The sequence below is a fragment of the Dromiciops gliroides genome, chromosome 4 (assembly GCF_019393635.1).
Source record: "Dromiciops gliroides isolate mDroGli1 chromosome 4, mDroGli1.pri, whole genome shotgun sequence".
Lineage (NCBI taxonomy): Eukaryota > Metazoa > Chordata > Mammalia > Microbiotheria > Microbiotheriidae > Dromiciops > Dromiciops gliroides.
This window is the reverse complement of record NC_057864.1, coordinates 207,915,335-207,937,294: the sequence shown is the minus strand read 5'-3', so window position 1 is coordinate 207,937,294 and position 21,960 is coordinate 207,915,335. Positions and strand designations below refer to the sequence as shown.

The window sequence follows — 21,960 nt, the reverse complement described above, 5'->3', positions numbered from 1 at the left end:
AGTCACTTAACCCCAATTGCCTCACTAAAAAAAAAAATTAAAAAAAGATAAAATAAAAAAAGAATAAGATATGGAAAAATACAACTTTTTAAAAATCTTCTACTTAATTAGCATATATTTAAACTACCCACACAGGAAAAAAAATAAACTGAGTTGATGAAGAATGCCTATTGTCCAGACCATGATATGCATATAGATGGACAGCTCATAGAATTGGTCTATTAGTACATGTCTTTTACAGACACTGAAAGAGGACAATGAAGTAGGCTCAGAATTAAATAAGAGGAGAGTAGTCTGTATTGCACTTGGGAAACTGTATCTCTTTGCTGTTCCTTGAACCTTCTACTCCATCTCCTGACTGGGCATTACTTTCATGGACTTCTCCTAATGCCTGGAACTCTCTCCCTCCTGACCTCCACCTCCTGACTTCCTTCAAGTCTCAACTAAAGTTCTACCATCTGCAAAAAGCCTTTTTCAGCTCCACTTATTCTTTTAAAAAATATTTTATTTTTTTCCAATTACATGTAAAAACAATTTTTAACATTTTTTAAAATTTTGAGTTCTAAATTGCCTCCCTTTCTTCCTCTTCTCTCCCTTCATTGAGAAGGCTAGCAATTTTATATAGGTTACACATGTGCAGTCATGAAAAAACATATTTCCATGTTATGTTGTGAAAGAAAACAAAGATAAAACAAAAAAAACTATGAAAAAAAAGTTTTAAAAAGTATGTTTCAATCTGCATTCAGAGTCTAGCAGTTCTTTCTCTGGAAGTGGATAGCATTTTTCATCTTCAGTCTTCCAGAATTGTCTTGTATCTTTTTATTGCTGAGAATAGCTAAGTCATTCATTGGTGATCATCATACAATATTGCTGTTACTGTGCACAATGTTCTCCTGGTTCTACTCACTTCACTTTGCATAAGTTCATGTAAGTCTTTTCAGGTTTTTCTGAGAGCATCCTGTTCATCATTTCTTATAGCATAATAGTATTCCATCACCATCATATACCACAACTTGTTCAGCCACTCCCCAATTGATAAACATCCCCTCAATTGCCAATTCTTTGCCACTACAAAAGGAGCTGCTATAAATATTTTTGTACATATAGTTCCTTTTCATTTTTTTATATATAAATTTGGGATAGAGACCTAGAAGTAGTACTGCTAAGTTAAGGGCTATGCAAAATTTTATAGCTCTTTAGATATAGTTTTAAATCAGTTTACAACTCTAACAATAATGCATTAATGTTCCAATTTTCCCACACCCCCTCCGACATTTGTCATTTCCCTTTTCTGTCATATTAGCCAAACTGATAAGTATAGAGTGGTACCTCAGAGTTGTTTTAATTTGCATTTCTCTAATCAATAGTGAGTTGGAACATTTTCTCATGACTATAGATAATTTTGATTGCTTCATCTGAAAACTGCCTCTTCATATCCTTTGACAATTAATCAATTGGGGAATGACTCATATTCTTATAAGTTTGACTCAGTTCTCTATATATTTGAGAAATCAGGCCTTTATCAGAGAAACTTGCTATAAAAAATTTCCCCTAGTTTTCTACTTTCTTTCTAATCTTGGCTGCAATGGTTTTGTTTGTGCCAACCCTTTTTAATTTAATGTCATTAAAATTATCCATTTTACATCCTTTAATGCTCTCTATCTCTTGTGTGGTCATAAATTTTTCCCATATCCATAGATCTAACAGGTAAACTATTCCATGCTGTCTTCATTTGCTTATGGCATCACCCTTTTTATCTAAATAATATACCCATTTTGATCTTATCTTGATATAGATTGTGAGATGTTGGTCTATACCTAATTTCTGCTATATTGTTTTCCAGTTTCCCTATCAGTTTTTGTCAAATAGCAACTTCCTGTCCCAAAAGCTGGGATTTTTGCTTTTATCAAACACTAAATGACTATGATCATTATCTTATATTGTGTACCCAATGAATTCCACTGACACTATTCTGTTTCTTAGTACCAGATTATTTTGATTATTTTCTCTTTGTAAATAAAATTTGATATCTCCTATGGCTAGACTCTTTTTAATCTTAATGCTTTTCTTCCGAGGTTACCTTCAATTTATCCTTATTCAATTTATTCTTATTATTTATTTATTCAATTTATACATTTAACTTGTTTGTATATAGTAAGTTTTTTTGCTGTTTCCCTGATTATATTGTGAGTTCCTTGAGAATAGGGACTATTTTTTTTTAACCTTTCTTTGTATCCCCCAGTGATTAGCACAAGAACAAGTACATAGTAGGTACTTAGTAAATGCTTATTGATTGACTGGCTTTTAGTGATTGGAAGCTTTTCCAAGAAAAAAAAAAGTATATTTTAAAACTAGTTTTCTTCCAGGGATATTTGTGACTGTGAGCTCTGAAAGAAAGCCTTGGCATGTTAGATAGACGATTCCACTCCCCCCCCCTCCCCCACCCGCTTACTCCAGTTTGGAGAGGATTGATGGTTGAGAGAACATGGACAAAAGTTGCATAGGATGAGACAGTATGGATGGATACTTGACCTATTGGGTTGATGTGATACCAATTTCATTAAAGTATTGGGTCAAGCAATTATTTAGGAGTTTCAAAACTACAAAGTAAATGTTAATTATTTTTTAATCTAATCTAAATCTAATTTTCCCTTTCAGAACTAATCACTGAATCCAGGTTTATTTATTGGTGTGTCGTGAACTTTTCTGGTATTGTGGTGAAACAGGTCTCTTCTCAGAAAAATGCTTTGTTGCTAAATATTCATAACTGAGGGAAAGGCTAAATTTCAACTAGAGGTTGGGGCAATTATAGATGTAATTATTTCCCCATCCAAGTTCATGGACACCCTGAAATCTGACCCAAGGTTAAGAACCCCTGGCTTAACTTCTGTGGACCTCAGTTTATTCATCTGTAAAAAGAAGAGATGGAGTAAACCACATGACTTCTAAAATACTTTTATATTAACTTTGTAAGCTTAAAGGAAGTTCACATTGACCCTTTCATTAAGGTAGCTTTGACATTAAAAAAGAAAAAAAATCAAAACAAACTATCAAATTAATCTTTAGAAGGTTGGATTTTTTCAGTATTTATTCACAACTTATCTAAGGAAAGGCATTTGATTCTCCTTTCAGCATTCCTAGTGTCCCCCCTATTCTTTTTGGAACCATATTTCTGGTTAGATATCTAGTCTCCCTCTGTAACTCTTTTCATGAGGAATTAAGCTGTATGGTTGAGAGGGACCTTGAGACATCCCTTAGCTTTATTTAGACTACTACCTGCAGGCCAGCAAATGGCTAGAAAATACAAAATGAATTCTTGCCCTTGTTCTTAATTTGCTTTTCTTTAAAGTCAGGCACTGATCTCTAGTTGCACCTTCCTTGTGATGAATGAAACAGAGGAATTAGAGCATTTAATCTTAAGGTGACTGAACAGTCACTTTGCAGTGTAAATAATGAGCATTTGAGAATTCTTTGGGATGGAGAACAGTGACACCACAACATTTCTCCTGCCTCTTTCCTGTCTCCCTCACATTTTCCCCCTCAGTCTGTTCCACAGGATTCTATTAAAATGGTAGCAAGCCTTTGAGAAAATGCTATAACCCCCTCAATCTTACAAATTTATAATACAGTCTTTTGACTCCAAATGACAGGCTCAAACCAGTTCTCTACTAAGTCCAACCTATAGTTTAGTTGGAATCCTACAGAGAAGGATAAAAATATTTCTTATAGGGAGTCTAGAGCTAGTATTACGGGATCATGATTCTAGATTTGGTAGGGACCTTAAAGGCCAATTGGTCCAACCTCATTTTACAGATGAGGAAAGAGAGCCCAGGGAAAGGTTGAGTAATTTACATAAGGTCATGAAGACCAAAAATTCTTAAAATGTGGGTTATGACACCAAATGGGGTCACTTAACTGAATGTGGGGGTCACATTTAGCAACAGTAAAAGGTTATGTATACCTATTTTATATACCTTATAAAAATTTCTCAGGTGAAAAGGGGTGGTGAGTGGAAAAAGTTTAAGAAGCCCTGGTATAGATAGTAAGTTTCAGAAGTGAGATTTGAACTCAGGTCCTTTTATTCTAGAGACAGCAAGCTTTCCATAGTACCACAATTCTTAACCTATTGAAACTCTAATTTTCCAATAACTTCTGAGGCTCTCTACCTCTCTAATGTTTATGCAGGGGTTATTAACCTTTTTGTGTAATAGACCCTTCTAGTACTCTAAGATAATGGGACATTCCCTAATATTGACATTGCCAATTACTTTTCTTATGTGAAGGTGAAGCCTCTGGACCCCTTCTCAGAATAATGTCTTATAAAACACATAGAATGAAAGGAAAAGACAAGTATATCTAAATACAATTATCAAAACATTTTTAAAAAGTTCATGGACCCAGGGGGAACTAGGTGGCCCAGTGGATAGAGCACCAACCCTGAATTCAGGAGGATCTGAGTTCAAAGCTGGCCTCAGACACCTGACACTTATTAGCTGTGTGACCTTGGGCAAATCACTTAACCCCAATTGCCTCACCAAAAAAAGGGGAAAAAAAGCTCATGGACACTAGTTAAGACCCTAATTTAAAGGAAAAGCTATGTCAGTATCAGTCTAGATTACTCTTCTAGGTAAGATATATACCATGCAATTTTGTCATTGATTACATTGAATGTTTTTCAATTGCTTTCATATTTTGTTTTATTTTTGTTTTTTCAAGGAATCTTTTTGCTATTTAGCTATGTACAGTAATAGAGCTCTGGGCCTAGAGTCAGGATGACCTGAGTTCAAATTCACCTTCAGAAACTTACTAGCTATATGACCCTAGGCCAATCACTTAACCACTCTTTTCTTCAGTTTCCTCAGCTGGAGATGATCATAGCACCTACTTTCAGGGTTGTTGTGAGGATCACATGAGATTAAATTTGTAAAGACCTTAGCACAGTGTCTGGCACATAGAAGGTACTATGTAAATATTAGCTATTATTATTGTTATTGTCATCATCTTCTTCTTCATCATCATCTCAGAGATCATCTATCTTATTGAGCCTTTTTATGGATGAAGAAGCCTAAAGAGGTTAAATGACTTGTTCAAGGTGACACATCAAAATAAATGACAGATGCCAATGTGGCCTTTCAGATCTTTGTTTAGGGTTCTTTCTGGTCCACCACTTTTTGAAAAAAAAATTATTCTTCTCAGTTTATTCTGCTTAGCTAAAGTTTTCAGTTAAAACTTCCTTTTTATAAGACATCTTCCAAATTGTATTGACATTGTCAATTACTTGCTCTATGTAGATATTCCAAACCCCTATAATCCTACAAAGAGCAAATTAAGGAAAACTTTGACTAGAATAGCCAATTCTCTAAATGTTCTAGTTAATGAGAACCATTCCCAAACAGCCTGGAGGAAGCCAAAAGAAGAGTTGCAAACTCTTTTCTGCTACCTAGACCCTGTTCCCCACCCCCAACCCAGCCCAGAGTATTGGCAGTAGGCTTAATTCTTTTCCATTCCCAACCCTACCCTATGCAGCCTTCCACTGGTAGGTCTTGAGTAGCTAGCTTAACCTTTGGCATATTAACACAGCTTCATGCTCACCCTGTTTTGTGAACATTGTCGGATCAAAGGCTTCCCCTGAAAGAAAATATCCTTGGATTTTTCTGAATGATCTCTCTTTCTGTATTGGAGTAACAAATGTGTGCAGAACTCACTCCAATCCACAATATTGTCACGGGCTGTGTGAATCTTTAAAAACAAGAAAGCACACATATGTACATACAAAAAAATTATCTACAGTCATTTTATGCTCACTTATGCATATGGGTGATATTATAAATGCCCCCCAAAGGTCAAATATATTCCTAGAGTGCCTAAGACCCTGGAGAGGAATATTTTATTTCCATAGCTGAGAAAATTTTTTTTGAGATACTTCTTAGATTTAAGGCTAGCCATGTCCATTATAGAACAAAGTTTCAAAGTGGGGCAAGGGCAGGAGTTAGGAAGTTAGACCACTGCATTCTCTGTTGTCCATGAACCCCTACTGGACAGAAACTTTATTGGTAACCCAGTTGACAGTCATTGGAGTCAGATCCTTTGAGTACTTGGGTGTAGGTCTGAATCCAGTCTCCAGACTGGATCAAAGTGGGATCAAAGTGGTGGGAGAAAAGAAGGAAAATGGTGTGGGGGAAGAAAATGGGAACTTATTATAAGTAGGGTATATGATATTCTCAGTGGAGTTAGCCTGGTCTACTCTACACAGTTTCTAGGGACTACCGCTCCATTTCTCCTAGAAAACTGCAAAATGCAGAAGACTTCTTCCCCTTCCCCATTGTGAACAAACATGGGATTCTTCACTAGAAGGACTATCAATTGATGGTGGTAGTTTTAAAAGCTGAGAAAGAGTACCTTGTTGAAAAGCAGCTCAGTTTGGCCATTCCAGTACTCTGAACCCAGAAGCTCAGTCAAGGCATTCTTGAATTCCTGGAGAGTCAAACTTCCTGAGGGATAAGATGTTTCCTTTTTTGGGGAGTGTCTGCAGTCAGAATTCTGCTCAATTTCTGGTTCTGTGCCTTCCTCATTTGGGGCTGTAAATAGCTGCTCCAAGCGTTTCAAATGACTCAAGTGTAGCTTGTCTTCAAGACTGTTTTCTTCATTCTGTTGAGGGCTAATAACAATAATAACTGACACTAATATAACACTTTCCATACATTATCTCATTTGATCCTCAACACAACTCTAGGAGAGATAAGTACTAAAGGTATTATCACCCCCATTTTATGGATTAGGAAACTGAGACAGAAAGATTATTGAACTGCCCAGAGTCACACAGCTAGTAAGTGTGTAGGGCATACTTTGAACCCATATTTCCTGAATGTAGTTCCAGCCCTTTGGCCTCCATGCCATGCTTCCTCTTAAGTTTGAAAGAGAGGAAAAAACACCACCACCCTGATCAGTGTGGAAAGGGATCTACAATCATCTCTTCAGTGAAAAATATTTCCCTCTTGGAGCAGCTGCTACTTATAGGATTCCACAGAGTTGAGAGCCCAGAACCAAATCTTGTGTATTGCCCATGGCAAATGTAATGAAAATGTTAGAAACCTTAGGAGAAGGACTGGAGCATCCATTGAAGGGACTTTACACTTTTTCTTCTACTCTTTTTTTTTTTTTTTTTTGCAGGGCAATGAGGATTAAGTCACTTGCCCAGGGTCACATAGCTAGTAAGTGTCAAGTGTTTGAGGTCACATTTGAACTCAGGTCCTCCTGAATCCAGGGCCAGTGCTTTATCCACTGAGCCACCCAGATGCCCCCTTTCTTCTACTCTTGTACTCGCCAACTCAGCACAAAGAGGGACTACATGCTTTTTCTACTCCCTGACCTCCACTCAAACCAGAGAAGATGTCAGTGAGCTAAAGCCCAGGAGACCCTCTTTCTCATTCAGTGTCTCTCTTTGTACCACATACCCTAAACCCATTAACTCTACTGAAGCAACTAGGTGACCAAGGCTCAGAACTCCTTGCTTTGTCACAAACACCACTCCATATAGTCTTTAGACAATACAATTCATCTCCACATTTCTGCTTAAGGACCTCTGTTTTCCTACACACATGCCAGTGCACATCTTGAAAAGGACAATAAATAGAACAAGATAATGAATACTGAAAAGAGACAAAAGTAAATCCAACAAGTCCAAAAATTGCATAGATAGAGGCTGAGAGAAGGGGACATAATCAGGGAAGTCAGCACAAGCCCTGATAAATGGTCCTACAGTTTATAGTAGCCAAGAGAGAGACACAACTCATGGAAACTATGAGGAACAGAATATAGGACAAAAAAAGGAATACTATGGGTAAAAAAGTCTGAAAGACAAACCCAGATACAGAACAGCTGGGTCCCAAATAATCATCCCTTGAATTGTCTGCATGTATTCAAATTCATACTATTTGAAGTTTTAATTATGATAATAATTTCCAGCCCATTGGAAACATATGCAGTATGAATTAGAAAAACGTGACCGGGGCAGGTAGGTGGTGCAGTGGATAGAGAACCAGCCCTGGATTCAGGAGGACCTGAGTTCAAATCCGGCCTCAGACACTTGACACTTACTAGCGTGGTGACCCTGGGCAAGTCCACTTAACCCACAATTGCCTCACCAAAAAAAAAGTGACCATTTCAGAGGATTCATTATTCATATTAATTGAGACCTAGCTATATTCCATAAGTTATAAGCACAGTCATAGAGAAAACAATGGTTAAGTTTATGAGAATACAAGAACTGGCTTGAAGTTGTGAAGCAAGAGATGAAGAACAATAAAACTAGGACAAATCAGAACTTTGAAGGAAAAAAGGAAGGAAAATAAATAGCTTAGAACAGAAAGTTAAAAAAAAACTTTTATGAAGAGATGTGATTTGTGAAAACCATAATATAATCAGAATTTAACATGCCATGAGACTATAAAGCTAAAATATTTTTTTAAAGGGGAAAATGTTAGATATTTATTATAAAAACAGGTGACCTAGAAAATAGGTTTTGGAGAGATAATTCAGGAATTGAAATCCCTGAAAAACATGAGCAGTCCCAAAACCATGTGTGTGTGTGCGTGTGTGCGTGTGTGTGTGGTGTGTATGTATGTATATGTGTGTGTATATGTATATATTAAAACATACATACATATATACACACACACATAGAGAGAGATCTCTATCTCTATGTATCTATCTATCATAGAGGTATGTATATGAGTGATACTATACACATACTACATATACATGTACTATTTGTGCACACACATACATATCTATCACAAAGGAAAGGTTCTCAGATCTGTTAGAACTATAGGGTAACGTCTAAGTAGAAAGAATTCTTTGATCACCTCTTGAAGTAAACCACAAGTGGGACCAAATGCAGGAATGTCATTGTTAAAATTCATAATTTCCAAGTTAAAAAAATTTATTGCAAAAATCACAAAGAGCTCAAGTACAAAATAATCACAGTTGAGATCATACAAAATTATACTCCAAATATGAGAAAAAGGGAAGAAAATCTTGGGAATGCAATATCCTAAAAGGCAAAAAATACAATCAAGAAAAAATTAAACTAACTATAATCACATGGGAAAAATAACTATTTGTAAAATAGAGGATTTTTAAGTATTCCTGATGAAAATATCAGAGGTAGTTAGAAATTTAAAATACAAACACAGGAGTCAACAGAAACCCTAAAAAGGGGCTTAAAAATGGTAAAGTGCTAATACAGAATGAAAATTTAAGTGTTCCTTTCAAAATCCCACTGCTTTCAAGAGATATACGGGGAATTAAAAGAACAATGGACCTGGCTATAGTTTTGTTCGGTTTTATTGGTTTCAACAGATGTTATAAAAAAGAAGAGAAAGGAATGTATTAGGGAAAAATTGAAGAAGGGAGATGAGAATTTTACATAATTGTAAAGTATTTTACAATAGTATAGAATTTTACATAATTGTGGGGTGAAAGAAGAGGAGAATAAAATATTAAGGAAGGGGAGCAGCTAGGTGCATAGTGGATAAAACACCATCCTTGGATTCAGGAGGACCTGAGTTCAAATCCAGCCTCAGACGCTTGACACTTACTAGCTGTGTGACCCTGGGCAAGTCACTTAACCCTCATTGCCCTGAAAAAAAATATTAAGGAAGGGATAGGAGGAGTGGGAATCTCATGAACTCACCCTTATTTGAACTGGCCAAGGATATTACACACTCAGAATTTGGTGAGAAATACATTACCAGTAATGGTTGGTTGATTGGTTGTTGTCCTTCCTTCTCAAAGAGGACCAAAATGACATCACTATGTTGGAGTCAAGGTACAATATGTCTGACTATGGCTGATCAGCCCAATAGGAGATCAGAAGGCTCTAACACAGGTTGGGCACAAATAGTTGATATGGACATTTGGAATAGAAATGGCTCTAAATTTGTGTGTCTCATGTTTCTTTTGAGCTACTGCAAATCCACTTCACTTATAGAGCACAATGCCTTCTTTGATTCAGGCATGCTGTGCTGGACAGTCCTGTGCCAGTGTCTCCTCAGTATTATTCAGAGGAACATTGAGAGTTCTTAAAATCGCTTCTTCTGACCACCATGTGAGCTCCTGCCTTCTTTGAGTTCTCCATAAAATGGTCTTTTAGGCAAACATACATTTGGCACTTGAACAATGTGGCCAGTCCATTGGAATTGAGCTTAGGGTAGACACCCCCCCTCCCCCAACTCACCAAAGGGTTTGAGATTCTTTGGTTTCCCTTAACCTGGTTTAGCTCATCTGTCTGCCAAAATGGTGTGGTTGCTGTCCATACTAGTTTCTTGGAGCCACAGAAGAGAGTTGGGTGAATCAGGTAGACACCAAAGATGGAAAGCAGCCCTGACACCAGTCCACACACCAGAGGTACTAACCTTCCCTGAACATACCATACACCCCATTAGCAATAACAGGGAAGAGGCAAGTACAGGGAGAGGGAAGAGGTGATTTTAAGGGCAGAGTCATGGAAGGAATAGAAACAAGATAAGTAAATATCAGCTTCAGAGGGTGGATTATAAAGAAGGGATTAAAAATAAAGAAAGTGGAAGAGTCAGAGATTAAGGCCTGAATGAAGAGAGGAGGGGCAGAGGTATATGAACAGACCACTTATTTCAGTTATAGATTCATGTGATGAAGAGAAATATGGAATTGACAGTAATTAATTGTGAATATAAATAGCATGAACTAATCCATAAAATAGAGGGAAACAATGGATTAGAAAGCAGAATTTAAACATATTGTTTATAAGAAATACTTGAATACACAGACTCACAGATTTATGGGAGGCTAGGGCAGAATTTACTGTGCTTCATGTGACTTTAAAATAGCAGAGAGTGCCAATCATAATCTCAGACAAGGCAATAGTAAAAATAGATATGGATAAAAGAGAATAAACTGGGAATTATACTAAAAGTTACTGTGAAGTGATATCTATCTTTATCAAATGTTCTAATATCTAAATACTTAAAAGCAAAAGCAAAACAAATATAATTGGCAATCTCAGCATGCATTTTTCAGAACTAGACAAATTTAACTGACAACAAAATAGAAGTTAAATACTTGAAAATAATTTTTAGGAAGTTAGATATAAAAGCTCTCTGGTCCTCTATTGACTGGGAATAGAAAGAAATATACATATCTATCTATCTATCATCTATCTAGTCTATTATCTACTGTGCATGATGGTACCTTTATAAAAACTGACCATGTGTTAGGGTTTAAAACCTCAAACAAATCAGAAGAACAAAAATACTAAATTTATCCTTTGCTAGCCACAAGAATGAAAAATATAATTGGTGAAGAGCACTCAAAGAAAGAAAGAATTCACGTTTAAATGTAAACTAATTAATACTAAATATATTGATAGATCTAAGAATAAGTCATGCAAGCAATGATAATTTCATCCAAAAAATGACAACATGGTAACATTCCAAAACTTGTGGGATATAGCCAAGAAGAGAACTCAAAAGAAATGAAGAAGAAATAAAAGTTTTGGTACATTATCTCATTTTTGTCATTTTCTTTAAGGAAATTTTCAGAAACTATTTTGTCTATTTATATGCCAATAAAAGCTGAAACTGAAATGGATTAATATTTCAAATATAAACATATACAGACTAACTATATTATAAATTGTATTTAACACCAAGAGTGAATATTATCTGTAATGTAGAGATGCTATAGGTAGTGGTATGCTAGAGTCAGCTCACACTGGCTTGTTAGAGGTGATTGTTAAATTTTCAGAATGAACATTTATACCTTGGGGATTGGAAAAGGTAAACTTGATTGTCTATAGTTAAAAAAGTCATAAAGAAAATGTTAATAATGAAGATTAAATTTAAAGGTGTGTCATGTATTTTTTTTTTGTTTTCTTATTTCAGAGAGCTGGTTTTTAAACACTTTTCAGTAAACCCTTGGTTTTCAAATGAGATCAAGGGTAAAGTAAAGATGTCTATTGTTATCACTATATTTGACACAGTTCCAGAATTGCTAGCTATAGTAATATGAGAAGAGAAAGAAATTGAGGGAATAGTCATAAGCAAAGAGGAAATACAATGATCATGTTTTGTAGATGATATGATGTACTATTTTAGTGACCCTTAGGAATTCAACTCAATTAATTGAAGTAATCAATAACTTTAGTAAAATATGAAGATATAAAATAAACACACAAGCCATCAGTTTCTTTATACCTTACCAAAACAGCCCAGAAACAGGTAGGACAAAATTTCTTTCAAAATAACTATATAATATATAAATATATAACTAGGAGTCTACCTAAGAAGAACCCACACTGCAATATATAAATACAGCTACAAAACACTTTATAGAAAAGAAATACAGTTGCAAATAGATAATTGCTCATGACTAGAATGTACTAATAGCATAAAATTACAATACTTCCTATATTATTTAATAGATACAATGTCATACCAATAAAACTACCAAAGGTTTACTTTACACAATTAAATGCAATACTAATTGATCTCATCTGGAGGAATAAAGGGTGAATAACCTCAAGAAAAATAATGAAAAAAGAGTGGGAGGAAGGAGTCTTTTAGTACAAGATCTCAAAGTAGATGAAGTAATCATTGAACTATTTGGCACTGGTTTAAAAATAGAAAAGTTGATCAGTTGAATAGAATATGTACTTGGGACCAGAATAGCTGAACATATTACCATATTTCATAAACCCAAGAATTCCAGCTACTAGGGAAAGGACTCACAAAAAACAGCTAGGGAAAATTAAATGAATTTTAAGTGGGGGCATTTTCAGAAAGAAACAGAGTGTAATTTTTTATTGAATTAAATTTTTTTCTCTTAGTATTTATTTTATTTTTTTCCAATTACATGTAAGAGATAGTTTTTGACATTCCATTTTTCTAAGATATTGAGTTCTGAATGTTCTCCCATCCTCCCTTCCCTCCCTCTTCCCAAAGCCAGCAAACAATCTGATATAAGTTATACACTGTATGCACATTAAACATATTCCATATTAGTCATGTTGTGAGAGAAGAATCAGAACAAAAGGGGAAAAAATGCAAGAAAGAAGAAACAACAACTAAAAAACAACATAAGTGAAAAGAGAATGCTTCAATCTGCATTCAGATTCTATAGTTCTTTTTCTGAATGTGGAAAGCATTTTCCATCATGAGTCTTTTGGATAACTGAGAAAAGCTAAGTCTATCAGTTGATCAGTGTTATTTGTTTTGATTGATTGCATTTATTTGTTATAAGGGAGAATTTTGTATTTTGAGGTGGGGGAGAATTGTTGTGATAGTTGGGGCATTGTGATAATTAATGTAAAAAAAAAAGAAGCAGAAAAGTGCCAATGAAATATTTAAAAATACATAGTAGAAAACAAACCTTCAGGAGACAGTGCTATTAGAACTATTGTGTAAAAATTAATATTTATTTAAAAAAACAAGCTGTATTCAACAGAATCATGATGTCAGTCACAATGTCATATATAATTTCCATTTCTATTCTTTTTGTACTAGGAAATATTAATATTTTCTGATGTTTACAAGTTCATAATAAAAAATGAATTAAAAAACCTAAAAAAAAAAATATTTGAAGTTAAAAAAAAAAAGCAAAAGGATCCTTAGCAAAACAATAGTTTTACTATTGGCAACTAGGTGGCACAGTGGATGGACGGCTGTTCCTGGAGTCAGGAAGATTCATCTTCATGAATTCAAATCTGACCTCTGACATTTACTAGTTATGTGACTCTGGGCAAGTCACTTAACCTTGTCTGCCTCAGTTTTCTCATCTGTAAATGATCTAGAGAAGGAAATGGTGAACTACCCCAAAAGGTGGACATGATTGAACAACAAATGATTTACTATGTTCTAACACTGCTGCTGATTTCTTCTCATATAGAATCTAAGATGTGATAGTAGTTTTTTTTTTCCTCTTTATTATTTTCTTGACTCTTTTCCTTTTCTTCTGAGATTTCTTTGATTTTAAGTCCTATCAACTCATTACTATCTTCAACTTTTGGTTCCCTGGCTCGTCATTGTTCATTGATTCATTCATTCAGTCAATCAGTTATCCATTCAACCAACAAGCTTTTATTTCTCTTTGTAACAGTAATTTTACTCATTCTTTGAATTGAACATGCCATCGAAATTACTCTTGGATTCCTCTCTACTTGTGTCAACAAATCTTGTCTTTTCTGCCTTCTCAGTGTCTCCTGTATACATTCCTTTCTCTTTACTTATTTGCACTTTTTCATAACTGAATAAAAAAAGTATTTGGGGAGACTCTGGACTAGAATTTCATTCTAGAATGAAAATTAAGATAGTGCCAGTTTACCTTGGACTCTGATGTAATGAAACACTATCGTGGTGAAAACCACATCCTCATTAATGGCTATACTGACTGTGCTACATGTAACAAAGGATGAATTCAAGCACTCCTTATCTGAAAGTAGGCTTCAAATTTTCACACAGTACCAAGAAACTGAGTTCAGACATTAGTGATGACTTTCAATGTACTGGTAAAATCTAATTAAGAATCTCCAAAAGACAGGAGTAGGCTCCCAGATTCCCAGTCTCTATATGTTTTAAGAGCGGAAATCTGCAACTGTGGCTAAAATTATTCTCTGTTGGAGGTTGGTCTCAAGTGGAAAGGAACTAAGGCCATTTATAAGTATACTCCAGAAGGCAGAGAAAACTATCTTTTATCTTTCCCTGGAGTTGTTCTGATCTTTCAAGTTTGTAGGGAAGTAGAGATAGCTTATTGCAATAGTCCAGAACTGAAAAGTTGGTCGGGGGCAGGTGAATAGAAAAGCATCAAAGAAGTCTGAGGTTCTTTAATAAGAACTGACATTGTCAATAGCATTTTAATGTTTATGAAGTATCTCATTTGAGCTCACAACAACACTTTTATCCAGTTTTTCCTGGACACTCACATGACAGTCTTTTTGTCCTTGAATAGAATTTATTTCCAAAATATATGTAAAAACAAAATTTTAAACATCAATGTTTTTTAAATGTTGTGTTCCAACTTCTCTTTCCCCCTCCATTCCCACCCCCACCCACAAGAACTCAAGCAATTCACAATAAGGTTATACAGGAGTAGTCACGGAAAAAATTCCCATATGAGCTAGTTGTGAGAGAAAACAGTCAAAAAAACCAAAACTTCAGATTAAGGAATTATCAGACGAGGGAAAAGAAAAAAAATTTTTAAAAATGTGTTTCCATCTTGAACAATTCTATTGTCTTCCCCATGTCGGCTATTCCAAAACCTCTCGTCTCAAGTCACTTATACCTCTACCTGCACACACCTTCTCAGCAAAGGACCATTACCATACTTTACTAAAAAAACAACAACCCACAGTGAAAGCCCCCACTCCCAAAACAACTGAGACTATCCATCTGAATTCCCTAACTCCATTTGTCCCACCCTTTAAATCAGCATCATCTTTCACCTACTCTTTTTTTGTCTCAATCTCAGAGAATGGTAGTTCTCCTCACCAATGCTGCCCTGGGCAGCATCTCCTTCCTCTTCTCTAGCATTTTGCCCCTTTTATTATTCCCCCACTCCCTAATTTTTGGCCGTTCTTTAACCATTGGTTCCTTTCTTGCTTTCTATAAACAAATTCTCCCTATCTGGAATAACTTCACAGGACCCAATTATTCCATCAAGCTCTTGTCCTATAACTCTCCTCCTCTTCATGTAGTTGTTTTTTTTTTTTTTGCGGGGCAATGGGGGTTAAGTGACTGCCCAGGGTCACACAGCTAGTAAGTGTCAAGTGTCTGAGGCCGGATTTGAACTCAGGTACTCCTGAATCCAGGGCCGGTGCTCTATCCACTGCGCCACCTAGCCGCCCCCCTTCTTCATGTTTTAAATCCTAGAAACACCTATTTATTGCTTAAACTTTCTCACCTCTTGACCCTTTGTAATCTGGCTTCTGTGCCCACCATTGAAATTGCTCTAAGGTCACCATTGCTTTCTTTATTCCTAAATCCATCATCTTTTTCTCATGCCTTCTCTTTCTTGACTTCTCTGTAGCAGATGATACTGATGACCATTGCTTCCTTCTGGATACTTTACCTTCCCTGGGTTTCCATAACATTGCTCTATTATGGGCCTTCCTATGTTATATGCTTTGTCAATTTATCATCCATGTCCCATCTCCCATGTATAGATATACCCCAGGTGGTTCTTTCTTGGGTGCTCTCTCTCTCTCTCTCTTGTAAGGATACAAGTATTTATTAAGCATCTTCTGTCTGCCAGGCACTATGCTTTTTTAATGTAATAAACTTTTTTATTTATATTTTGGGTTCCAATTATTAACCACCCCTTGCCTCCCTCTCCTCCCCCCTGTCCGGGCAGCAAGCATCAGATATGGGTTAAGCATGCATGATTATGTAAAACATTACCATAATTGTCATTTGTACAAGAAAAACATGATTAAAAGAAAAAAAAATTGAGGAAGGGAAAAATAGCATGCTTCAGGTCCATTCTGTCAATATCAATTTTCTTTGGAGATGGATAGTATGTTTCATCAATGGTCCTTTGGGTTTGTCTTGGAAACATTGTATTATTGAGTATAGTCAAGTCATTCATAGTTCTTCATCAAACAGCTATCCATTTGTTATTCCTAAAGCACAGTATGATTGTGTCAGATGTTTTCTCAAGAAATTTTAGTGGATCCTCAATGCCATAAAAAATACAACAACAACACCAACAGCACAATAACAATGATAATAATATCTCCTCTCTGTGGAATTTAAAGCCCTTCACCATATAATTCTAGCTAGGAGTCACATCCTAGCTGAATATGACTGGGTTATACTCTTCTTCTTACTCTACCATCTTCCTGGTCTCAAGAAGTATTCTCATTCCTTTTTTTCCTCCTTTTTTTTTTTTGGTGAGGCTGATTATACACTAATAACCTACTTCATTTGGCTGGAGAATAAAATTGCTCATTGTCCCTGTATGCAGGGTGTTGGAGGTTTCATAGCCAAAAACAGAACCAAGTAAATTAGACTTTGTTGTTGACATATATGTACTGTAAAGAACAGGATGTGACCCAGGTTAATGGAGGACACTAAAACTTCCATCTTCCACCTACATATTTTGCATAGGCTGACCCTGTACATGGAATGTTCTTTATCTTTTTTTTTACTTGTAATTTCCACCAAGGTTCAGCTCAAAGAGCCATATCATCCAAGGGGCCTTTTGTGATTTCCCCCAATTGGTTAGTGATTCCCCTATCATGTGTGTATTTGTGTATCCCATAATTTACTTATGTGTGACTCTATTATATTCTCTTAGTAAAGTGAAAGTTCCTTGAGGCCAGGTGCTATGCAATGAGCCAGAGAGAGAGAGAGAGAGAGAGAGAGAGAGAGAGAGAGAGAGAGAGCTGCAGGCTGAGCCTCAGCAAGCCAGTAGCAGGCTTTGGGGTCAACTGAATTAGCAGCAGCCACTTCTAGAGATCTCAGTCCACAGATGGTAGGGAGTTGGACAAATTGGTCAAAAGGAGATTAAAGGGAACACTTTTCTGGCACTGGGGGCAGGACTCTGTTGCATTGCCATATCTGAATCTGGGGAAATGTAGAGGAGAGCACTTGAAACCTTACTCTCATTGGAATTAGCTCAAAGAGGGAATGATACACACTCAATGAGTGTAGAAATCTATTAATCTATTTTACCCTTTAGGAAGGTAGGAGGGGAAGGGGAAAAGAGAAGACAGTGGGGGGGGCTGATAGAAGGGAGGGCATATTGGGAGAGGTGATAGTCAGATGCTAAAATATTTTTTAGAGTGGACTGTGTGAACGGAGAGGGGAGAGAGAGAGAGGGAGGGGAGGGAGGGAGAGAGAGGGAGAGAGAGCGAGAGATAACCAGGGGGGAAATATAGGATAGGATAGAGGGAGACACACAGTAATCATAACTGTGAAAAAAATTTTCAGCATTTTTCTCATAAAGGCATATACTTCTTGTGCTAACCTATTTATTCTCCTTCCAAGTCTTTCCTCTATTGCACTCATTTTTTCTAATTCCTTCCTATAGCACACTCATTCCATTTATATTATCAGTTTAAAACCCATTCGAAAGAAAAATATTCATTTCTTTTAGAAATTCTAATTGGTATTACGGTCAAGTTATGTTTTTTGAGGCTTTGTTTCAGATTTTCTTTTGAGTTATTCTCCTTTCTTATGTTTGTGTTTTCAGTGTCCCTGGCACCATAATAACTTTATTTTGTGAATGCCTTTTCTGGCTTGTTTACTCATTCTTTAGGCTTACTTCCCAGATTGGGCTTTGTGTTTATTCACTTCAGGAGACATGTCGAGGCCATGTTTGTTACTGATTTGTGTTCTACAGCATCTTGCTTCTGTCTGGTTATTAAATACTGTCTTTTTTAAAGATTGAAAAGGGTAGCTTGGGGCCAGGGGAGTTACAAACTTTACATGGGCTCTCAGCAGTCTGATCTAGGGCATAGTTTGTCCTCCTAGATGTTTAGGCTCCAGGTATAGGTTTGGATATAGACAACACACTGGATGCCTCTGGATGGAACTTCAGTAGGCAGTGGTTGGCTCCAGCCCCTATAAACAAGTTGAAAGACTGTAGATTCAGAGCAACAGAACTTCTGGCCTGCTTTTAGTCTGAGCCCAAGGGCTAAATTAGAAATTTTCTCTGAGGTCAGTCCAACAAAGTAGCAGGCTTAGCCCAGAGAATGAATCCATGATCCAACTCTAGTCAGAGACAACTGCTGCTGGCCTAACTCTGATCTGAAACTGGGGTCTAAAACCCTTATTCTACTCTGAGGTCAGAGTAAAAAGTGCTCCAAGCCCCACTCTTGTTCCACAGATCCTATTCTAGTAGTTTACATGTAGGCTGAATTCATGACCTTGGGCTGGAAAAAATGTCCTATTGTGATTTCTCTTTAGATTTCATGACTACTACTCAATCTTGGGTTCTTTTAGATCTTTGCTGGAATATCTATGGAAACAGCTGGGTTATACTCTTTCTTTTTACTCTACCATCTTCCTGGTCTCAAGAAGTATTCTCATTCCTTTTTTTCCCTCCTTTTTTTTATTGGTGAGGTAATTGGGGGTTAAGTGACTTGCCAGGGTCACACAGCTAGTAAGTGTCAAGTGTCTGAGGCCGGATTTGAACTCAGGTCCTCCTGAATCCAGGGCTGGTGCTCTATCCACTGTGCCACCTAGCTGCTTCCTCATCCTTTTTAAAATCATTAAATGGTACTGCTTTTGCCCTCTATTATTGTTATTAGGTAAATTCCTGGCATTTGCATTAAGATTTTCAATAATTTCAGGGTTTTTTCAATTTCTAGTAGCTCAATCATTTAATCTCTTATTGCATCTAATATAGCCTTAGGGATATAGTTATTGCCCTGGTCAGCAATATATTATTGTGTGACTTGAAGTTGGGGGTGACACTGATAAAAAGCAATATGGAACCTTGCCTTTAACAGCAAATCTATTTCCAGTTTTGTTAGGAGATAGTTCAGGCATGTAATGTAGGTTTTCAGGTCTTGAGCCCATTTCATGAATACTTATACTCTGTCTGCTTTAATGATTAGTTGTCCATCTTTACTGCAGACTTTTCCAGCAGGTGGGGAGTTTGTATTTTTGATTTGTTCCAATCTACTTTACTTTTTTTGTTTGTACCAAATGGAGGGTAGCATCAGTCATTCTGCTATACTGTGTCAAGATATTATCTTGATAGTTTGAGTAGGACCCACACGCAAGCCTATGTCACCTTTCTTCTTTTGACCATTAGAATTAGTTGCATCACACTGACTAGAAGCTATATCAACGAGTAGCCTCACCCAGAACAAAAACTGGCCAAGGTTTCAGGGTTCCTATAAGGCCTTCATAAACTACCAGAGTGATCTCAGGCCACATGAAATCATTATTATAGCTTTCTCATCTCTCCCACCCAGCCTCTCATGATGATTGGCTGGGTTCCGGGATGTATTATTGTTATTACTATTATTATTATTACTAATAATATTAGATGAACAACTTGTATGCCCATCTAGCACTGCTGAAATATGAAAAGAATCAAGAGCACATAGGGTAAGCTTTTACTTTGGAGTATTTGCCAAAACAAAGAATAAGAATCACGTAGGCTGAGATTAGTTTTTATCTGTGTTAGGTGAACAAAGTACTCTATTGATGAGTTCATGGATATGCTTACTATCTTAAGTACTAATCTCACAAAAAGAAGATAACTATGTTATACTGATATTTTTGGATTATGTATTTTTTGATAGATAAAACATATTCAAGTGTGGAGCTTGTTAGCTCTTTGAAACTAGCCAAAATGGACTCACTTGTTGAGCCTAAGTTACACCAATAGGCATGTCTGTCACCTAGTGGCAGGTATAAGAATTACAGGAATAGAAACCAGTACCCAGAGCAGGGTTTATAATCTTTTTTTTTTATGTTTTTATTTTTTGTCCTGGACCACTTGGGCAGTCTGATGAATTCTATGGATGCTTTCTCAGAAAAATATTTTAAATGCATAAAATAAAATACATAAGATTACAAAGAAAATCAAGTTAGTGAAAATCAAGATGTTTTCCATGCAAGTTTACAAATCTCAGGCAGCTCAGTGGTACAGTAGATAAAGCACCAGTCCCTGGATTCAGGAGGACCTGAGTTCAAACCTGGCCTCAGACACTTGACACTTACTAGCTGTGTGACCCTGGGCAAGTCACTTAACCCTCCATTGCTCCCCCCACCAAACAAACCAAAAAAAAGTTTACAAATCTCCTGAAATCTATTCCTAGGCCTCTTGGGGGGTTCTTGGGGGCCCAGGTTTAAGAAAATTTTTGGGATGGGATGTCTTACTTTGTTGAATATAATTTGTTTAATGCTAACCAACATTATGGGAATATAAAAAAGAATTTGGGGCTAGAGGAAAGCTGCACATCTTAGTAGTAAAGTAACTTTGAGTATGTTCAAAGGAACTAAAACCCACTTGGATTAAGTGCATTTAACAAGGCTGACAACAAAGCATTTCTTGGAGGGGAGGTGATTAGTTCTGATTTCATCATTTCAGTGCTTTGAGAAGGAAGATGCTCTTTCAGTAAATAAACATTGAACTTTTATACAGTTCCATAGCTAGGATACAATTCAAGACTGTACCGGCTAGAGGAAGAGGTCTGAGACAGGACTGAGAAACAATCCCAATCACCTGAATGGATTAAAGGAGTAGAAGAAATCTTTTTTTTTTAATGGTTGTTTTAGGTCAAAGGAAAAGCTAAATTCACTAACAGAAACAGACTTAGCACCTTGAGGTCGACTTTAAAAATCAGACAGAAGATGGCACCCTGTTGAGAAACCTACCTCCATGGTTCCTTAGAGAAGAATGTTTCTGCTGTCGTACTAGGGCCCAGAAATTCAACACACAGCAAAGGATCAGTTCTTGCAAAAGACCACATTCACATCGTGAATATATTTACAGAGGATTCTGGGAAGCCACTTTCAGCTTTGAAAACATGCATAGTATGCCCCTCCTGGGAATGTGGAGACATTTTACAGTGTTCTTTCAGAGTGGAACAAACAAAGAATTGTTTGTTGTTGGGTGTAAATACAAGATGGGTCTGTGTTTTGGGGGGGCAGGGGAGAGAAAGGGGTTTTTCCCCCTTTCCTAGAAAAGAACATCTGCAGAGTATAGGAGCTGGAAAAATAACACTCCCAGTTAACATGACTTCCTGCTGCTTCAGGGTCACAGTAAAGGCATTTTGAACTTTTTTTGGTACCTCACACAATGTTTTGCACTTAGTAGGACACAATAAGCCTAAGTTAAATTGCATTAAATTTTCATTCTCTTGGAGGGGACTTAGGTAACTTTAGGAGTCACTTGATTCAATCTCCCAAGATAAAAATCTTCCTGTAACATCACTAACAAGACTCTTCTATAATGGAGGAAGGCCAC

General features: G+C 36.5%; 1 protein-coding gene across 1 annotated transcript in view; it reads right to left on the bottom strand.

Moving 5' to 3' along the window:
- LOC122754857 (WD repeat-containing protein 49-like) overlaps positions 1-21,463 on the bottom strand; it is an 82,355-nt gene extending 60,892 nt beyond the window's left edge. Inside the window, exons 1-3 of the mRNA XM_044003304.1 lie at positions 21,369-21,463; positions 6,400-6,658; positions 5,593-5,739 (exon numbers count right to left, since the gene is read on the bottom strand). Of these exons, the coding sequence (XP_043859239.1) occupies positions 5,593-5,739; positions 6,400-6,658; positions 21,369-21,463 (501 nt within the window). The remainder of the gene's footprint in view (positions 1-5,592; positions 5,740-6,399; positions 6,659-21,368) is intronic.
- Between the last annotated feature and the right edge of the window lie 497 nt (positions 21,464-21,960).